This window comes from Notolepis coatsorum (genome assembly GCF_963971535.1).
Source record: "Notolepis coatsorum genome assembly, contig: SCAFFOLD_523, whole genome shotgun sequence".
Lineage (NCBI taxonomy): Eukaryota > Metazoa > Chordata > Actinopteri > Aulopiformes > Paralepididae > Notolepis > Notolepis coatsorum.
In genome coordinates this window covers 35,001-42,500 of record NW_028169851.1, presented here as the reverse complement: position 1 = coordinate 42,500, position 7,500 = coordinate 35,001, and the positions used below count along the sequence as shown (strand labels likewise).

Below are 7,500 nucleotides of genomic sequence, written 5' to 3'. Positions count from 1 at the left end.
CAGAGTACAAGGTGAGGCCATGTAACTACAACAACTACAGTATAGACAGCTGTAACCACAACAACTACAGTACAGACAGATGTAACCATAACGAAGGTTATCCTATAACCCTAGTTATATGAATACTGGCTAAGTGTCTCGCTCTGCCATTATGAGATGTCATCTCCTCACACCTACTGTGCGCGTGAAAAAATTGCACATGCACGTCACTTGCGCGTGACCACGCCTACTCCTGTGCGTGCCTACAAGACACAGGGAGTGGTCACGTCCACGCCCTTCCAAGTTTGAATTCCATACGTGAAAAACATCCAAGGGACCTCAGGGCGCTGAAGAGCGAGACGCTCAGCCAGTATTCATATAACTAGGGTTATAGGATAACCTTCGTTATATATTCATACTGGCCAATCGCGTCTTGCTCTGCCATTATGAGATCAAAAGGGGCAGAGCGGACGCGTGGCCACGTCAAATGCACCCCCTGAGGGCCCATAAGCCCCTGCCAGGGAGGAGGGGAGTCCCGTCCACCCGCCCGTCTTAACGAAGGGGGGGAGGCAGTCAACTACAACCAATGTGCGAAAAAGGGAACCAGTCACCCCAGAATGCACAGTGCAAGCGGGACCACGTGTGACACAGCACTCCGCGGTCCACACCCACACACACCTGCTAGCCCACCTGATGGCGGGATGCAGGAGAGGTCCCAGACCTCAGGACTGCCTGGGAGACAGAGCCCCCAGTCATGTCCATGAGGTAAAACCTAACAAAAGGACCCGGGGAGGACCAGGAGGCAGCAGCGCAGATGTCCTCCACCGAGGCCCCCCCAAACAGGGCAGCGGAGGTCACCACTCCACGAGTGGAGTGTGCCCTGACGCCTGCGGGGGGAACCTGTCCAGCCAAAGTGTAGCAGAGGGCAATGCCCGCACACAACCAATGTGACAGGCGTTGCTTGGACATCGCCTTACCCGCATAAGAGCCACCGTAACAACAACAATTGATTGGTAGCCCTGAGATCCTGCGTGTGACTAAGGTAAACCTTCAGCGCATGGACAGGACACAACAGGTGAAGGCACAATATCCCTGGAGCGATAAGAGCTCCGGATATTCTTTGGCACGAAGGCCGGATTAGGCCACAGAGTCGCCTGCTATCGGCCCGAATAGACAGGCACTCTGACCGCACAGAGAGAGCACACAGCTCACCCGCGCATTTAGCGGAGGTGATGGCCAAAAGGAACGCGGTCTTAAAGACAGACGATCCAATGGCGCCTACTCAAGAGGCTCAAACGGGGCCCCCAACAGCCTTTCCAGGAACAGTTGGAGGTCCCGACTCGGAGACAGAACAAGTTCCACAGGCTTGAGACGCCGTGCGCCAAGCAGGAAACGTCACCCGAGAGGGTGGCAGAACAGTGTTCTGCCCTCAAAGCCCACATGACAAGAAGATATAGCTGCGGCGTATACCTTCACTGTCGAGGCCGACCGCCTATCCAGGATAGACTGGAGAAAGGACAGAACCGAGTCCAGGGGGCATGACACCGGGTCCAGGCCCCCAACCTCACACCACTCTCGAACCATACGCCACTTCCCTGCGTAAACCGCGGTAGTGGACGGAGCGCGCGCGTTCTGGATAGTGTTAACCACAGTAGAGTTAAGACGCATCCCCTCCAGATTCACCCTTTCAGCAGCCAAGCCATTAGAGGCTGCCCCAGAACAGGAGGCAGAAACAGTGCCTGAGAGAGGGCCCGCGGTGACCACGGAACAGGCCACGGCGGGGCCACCAAGCGCTGAATCAAGGCCGGGAATTACACAGCTGTGCCCCGGTCCGGCGCGACCAGGATCAAAGTCCTGCGCTCCTGACGTACCCGCCCCAACAGCTGCGCTATCAGGTGTATGGGGGGGAACGCGTATAGAAGGGGGACCCCCAACAAAAAGGGGAGGTCTGATACAGGGGGAGCGCTCATCACCCCCGGTGAATGAGGTAGTTCCCCCGCTGAGCATCTTCCCGGCTTAGCTAGCTGGGGACAGCCTGCTCTGCGGCTGGACATGCATGGTGTGTGGTCCCCACGCTGCCGATACACCGTCCCTGTAGTGATATTACTACCACCCAAATTACGCGTGCCTGACTGACCACCGCGGGATCGGAAGTCCGGACGAGGGAGGCACTAACGTAATACCCGGCCTGATGAGGGCGGGGCTGGGGGAACCCGCGCTGCAACCTCCTGGGCCTAGAGTTCCCCCTCTGACAAAAAATGTTAGATACAGGGAACCCTGCTCTGTCGTCAGATACAACACCAGGCTCACCAACACAGACGCAGGACGTGTGGTGCGGGAGCCTCCTGACAGTACAGCATTCTCATAGACAGACCCAGGCCTAGCTAGCAGCTGGGTGTCAGCCCCTGTCTCCATGAGAAGTGATATGTGGGGCCGCTTGCGCTTCACTGGAAGAACACGGCCTGCAGCCAGAGGGGACAAATCAGAGCCTTGAGTCCTGTAGTGTAGCGGGGGGGAGTGACCAGAGAGCGTGCTAGACACAGCTAGATGGCAACTTTTTTTTAGGGCGTGCCCATCTAATACAGCCGATCCCTCGGCCGCCGAGGCTGTTGGCACTGTGATAACCTGTTCTCTTTGTGTCCAGGTTATCCCAGGCGGGAGACACATGGCCGCCGGTCGGGGGTCTCGCCGCAGCCGCTGGTGACACCGTGCTCTCACCTCTGGCTGCCCCGGTGGGGCCCCGGTCTGCGGAGAGGGGAGCCCTGAGGAGGGGAAGTCTCCTCTCCTCCTCAAGGGGAGACTGCTCCAACCAAAGATGCCTGTGAACAAGTGTTGACAGCATCCTAGCCCTCCCTGCGGTTATAGCTTGCGGCTGGGTCAAAAGCTGTATAACCTCAAAACCTTGCGCGATGGTTTTGACATCGGCTGGCCCTAAGGCCCCACTACCCGACACCATTTTGGACAGAAAAGCAGCCAATTGAGCAATGTTATTGGTTGCTGCTAAATTCCGTCCCGCGGCGGTATAAGCTTCATCAGCCCACTCAGCCACCTGCCGGGCCGACTCGCCCTCCGGCGTCGGCTTCCGTTCAACCATGCCAGGGCAAAGGACCGATGCTACCTGCTCCTCTAAGCACGGCACACCTGTCCTGGGCCCTGTCGTCAGCCCATCCACCCGTGTAAAGGGTAAAAATGCCTCAGCAAAACCCTCAACATTAGACACCGATTGACCTTCAGCAATGAAACGGTTAAGAGGAGGGAAGAGTGGTGACAGCCCCGGTGGGGCACATGGGAACGGCGCCCCAAGCATCTTAGCATTAGCATTAGCTGCGCGCTAGGATATTTGGAAAAACATCCAAAAGTGAGTCATGATGACCACGTTCATCCAAATATCCCGCCCTCCGCGCCAATACATCACCCGGCTGTCTCACGAGACAACGAGCAGTATTACATAATAATGCCAACTAGTGCAGGCCCTACCTAGGCGCAACGCGGCTCGACTGCCAGCCGTCGCGCGAAGTCCCTCGATCTGCTGTCATGCGACGAGGAACAAACAGGATAGGGCCGTCGTGCTGTCAGGACGTGCCGAGAAGGTTCCGGCGGCTGGCGAACTTCTGGCGAATTCCCAACATTGTGTAATTTCTCCTTCTGCTTCATAACAATCTCCAATTCCAGGACGCATGGGAGTGGCGTGGTCACGTGCAAGTGGGTGCATTTGTTTTGTTTCCCGGAGCACACTAGGTGCTGGAGATAATGGGTTATCTCAGAAGGCAGAGCGAGACGCGAAGTCAGTTGATATATAACATCTACAGTACAAACAGCTGTAACCATATGAACTAATATGTTCTCAGATGCATGGGTCCCTGTGACCTTTCTAGTGAAATATGGCTTTTCTTTGTCACGAAGACAAGTTGTAACGGTATCAGAGAGAACGGTTGCAAACCAGATGTATTGTACTTCAGTGATATATGTTTACCTTATGTTTATATTAGATCTTGTTCTTTATATACAACGTGGGAATGGGGAAACGCAATTTCATGTCTCTGTATGTCTTGCACATTACGAGAGGTGACAATAAAGCGGACTTTGACTTTGATTCTCTAGTAATGGCTCTGTATGTCTGTGTGTGTGTGTGCGTGTGCGTGTGCGTGTGCGTGTGTGTGCGTGTGTGTGTGTGTGTGTGTGTGTGTGTGTGTGTGTGTGTGTGTGTGTGTGTGTGTGTGTGTGTGTATAGATCTGGGTCATAACAGCCCTCAGTATGCTCATGTCTTGGTGGAAGCACTCCGCCTGGCTCTGTCAGACGCCTACCGTCACCTAGGAGACCCGCAGCATGTGACCATGCCTCTAGACGGCCTATTGGACAAGAACTACAGCCGCCAGAGATCCCAGCGAATCAGCATGGACAGGTGTGTGTGTGTGCGTGTTTGTGTACCATTGTGTGCCAGTCTCCTTCTCCTTCTCCTTCTACGAGCCTTGCTTAGCTACACCTAACTGCAACCCAGTAACAAGGCAATGGACTTAGGCCATGTCCAGACTAAACCGATTTCGGTCGTATCAATCAAAGTATTTGATCGTATGCACCTTTCATCCACACGGAACTGCGTTCTTGGAGCCTGAAGACGCTATTTTCTGAAACCGGCTTCCAGAGTGCGCAAATCTGAAGACGCTCCCCTTGCGTCGCCGTCTTACAAGCGATACGAGTCTTTTCCTGAACCGTTAACGCGATAGCCCACCTCTCCCTTAACACATTGGGCACAGTGCATTGTACCCATCATTGGGTCCAGTCTGCCACCGCTGTAAGCCTATGGAGATGTTTACCTTCTTTGCAGGGCTATAACTTTTTAAATATTATAGCTATATTGACATTACTATGGCCCATTCAACATCGGGTATCTATCGTTCCGGATGTGGGAACGTTATATTTTTTCATTCATACATTGTTGTGTTAATACCGTCGAGAATATAAGTATGTTTTTCTGCTGTAATTTCAAAAACGCGAGTTATAGGCCCTGAAGCATATGATAGATTATCGATTGGCGTTTCTTTCCTATACACGCTATATTAAAAAATTCAAATGTATATGATCGTATACATTATGCTTCATCATGCGTGAAGGAAAGGGGGGGGGGGGTCGTTTATAACTCCTTGATCGTCAGTAACGGCTTTATTTAGTATGGGTTGATACATTGTTCAGATGGATTGCCGTGAAATGAATAAACAATCGGGCTGAAAATAACGTTATATTCCTCTTACCGTTCGCAGATGAGACTGGAGGAAAAGAATTCCAATTATTTGACGTCGATCTGCTAGATCCATTTCCCGCTTGTATGACGCAATAAACGCCGAAATCATTTCGAAGCGTTTCGAAAGCAATCCGATGCACTCAAGTGTTTGTCTGGACCCACGTAACAAGATATTACTGCCGGAGGGATTTCCTCGATGCACCAGCGCCACTTCCGGTTTGGCGTGGAGTGTAACTCGCCCGATCATCCACCAGGCGGAGGTATTGAGGCGTTGCAATATCAGACAGGGTGCAGCTGCAGTCCCGCAGGGAGGCTGGATGAATTATCAATGCCATGGCGAAAAAAATGAAATATTGATCCCAACAACGAATTATCACGTTGTTGGCGTTCAACGCTTGGCGGGCAATAACGAATTATGACGTTGTTGGCGTCCAATGTGTTAACATAATGACCCTAATAATATACATACTAATGTTTACCCTTCATATTTCTCTCTCTCTCTCTCTCTCTCTCTCTCTCTCTCTCTTTGGCACTTTTTTCTAACTTTATTGTGTTTAATGTTATGAATTAGAGTGTTGCTTATTTATTGTTAGGTTGCTGTTTTAGTGTTGTTGTGTTAAACAGAGTTTAGTTCATCTCAGTCCGCGTGTCTCTGTCGGCCAGCGTGCGTTGCTCGGTCCTGCAGCCACGCCGACAAGGAGTTCCTCTCAACAGGAAGCATGGTTTTAAACTCAGCGGAAAGCATGGTTTTAATCTCAGCAGGAAGCATGGTTTTAATCTCCGCAGGAAGCATGGTTTTAATCTCAGCGGAAAGCATGGTTTTAATCTCAGCAGGAAGCATGGTTTTAATCTCCGCAGGAAGCATGGTTTTAATCTCCGCAGGAAGCATGGTTTTAATCTCAGCAGGAAGCATGGTTTTAATCTCAGCAGAAAGCATGGTTTTAATCTCAGCAGGAAGCATGGTTTTAATCTCAGCAGGAAGCATGGTTTTAATCTCAGCAGGAAGCATGGTTTTAATCTCAGCAGGAAGCATGGTTTTAATCTCAGCAGGAAGCATGGTTTTAATCTCAGCAGAAAGCATGGTTTTAATCTCAGCAGGAAGCATGGTTTTAATCTCAGCAGGAAGCATGGTTTTAATCTCAGCAGGAAGCATGGTTTTAATCTCAGCAGAAAGCATGGTTTTAATCTCAGCAGGAAGCATGGTTTTAATCTCAGCAGGAAGCATGGTTTTAATCTCAGCAGGAAGCATGGTTTTAATCTCAGCAGGAAGCATGGTTTTAATCTCAGCAGGAAGCATGGTTTTAATCTCAGCAGAAAGCATGGTTTTAATCTCAGCAGGAAGCATGGTTTTAATCTCAGCAGAAAGCATGGTTTTAAACTCTAATCTCAGCAGAAAGCATGGTTTTAAACTCTAATCTCAACAGAAAGCATGGTTTTAATCTCAGCAGGAAGCATGGTTTTAATCTCAGCAGGAAGCATGGTTTTAATCTCAGCAGGAAGCATGGTTTTAATCTCAGCAGGAAGCATGGTTTTAATCTCAGCAGAAAGCATGGTTTTAATCTCAGCAGGAAGCATGGTTTTAATCTCAGCAGGAAGCATGGTTTTAATCTCAGCAGGAAGCATGGTTTTAATCTCAGCAGAAAGCATGGTTTTAATCTCAGCAGGAAGCATGGTTTTAATCTCAGCAGGAAGCATGGTTTTAATCTCAGCAGGAAGCATGGTTTTAATCTCAGCAGGAAGCATGGTTTTAATCTCAGCAGGAAGCATGGTTTTAATCTCAGCAGGAAGCATGGTTTTAATCTCAGCAGAAAGCATGGTTTTAATCTCAGCAGGAAGCATGGTTTTAATCTCAGCAGGAAGCATGGTTTTAATCTCAGCAGGAAGCATGGTTTTAATCTCAGCAGGAAGCATGGTTTTAATCTCAGCAGAAAGCATGGTTTTAATCTCAGCAGGAAGCATGGTTTTAATCTCAGCAGGAAGCATGGTTAATCTCAGCAGGAAGCATGGTTTTAATCTCAGCAGGAAGCATGGTTTTAATCTCAGCAGGAAGCATGGTTTTAATCTCAGCAGAAAGCATGGTTTTAATCTCAGCAGGAAGCATGGTTTTAATCTCAGCAGAAAGCATGGTTTTAAACTCTAATCTCAGCAGAAAGCATGGTTTTAAACTCTAATCTCAACAGAAAGCATGGTTTTAATCTCAGCAGGAAGCATGGTTTTAATCTCAGCAGGAAGCATGGTTTTAATCTCAGCAGGAAGCATGGTTTTAATCTCAGCAGGAAGC

At 49.9% G+C, this 7,500-nt stretch overlaps 1 protein-coding gene across 1 annotated transcript in view; it reads left to right on the top strand.

Moving 5' to 3' along the window:
- Nucleotides 1-7,500, top strand: part of LOC311248663 (glutathione hydrolase-like YwrD proenzyme) — a gene marked incomplete at both ends in the record, with an annotated part of 63,502 nt that overhangs the window by 46,883 nt on the left and 9,119 nt on the right. Inside the window, 3 exons of the mRNA XM_084339511.1 lie at nt 1-11; nt 2,624-2,654; nt 4,211-4,382. The exon at nt 1-11 is cut by the window's left edge and continues 142 nt beyond it. Coding sequence (XP_084195637.1) covers nt 1-11; nt 2,624-2,654; nt 4,211-4,382 — 214 coding nt within the window. The remainder of the gene's footprint in view (nt 12-2,623; nt 2,655-4,210; nt 4,383-7,500) is intronic.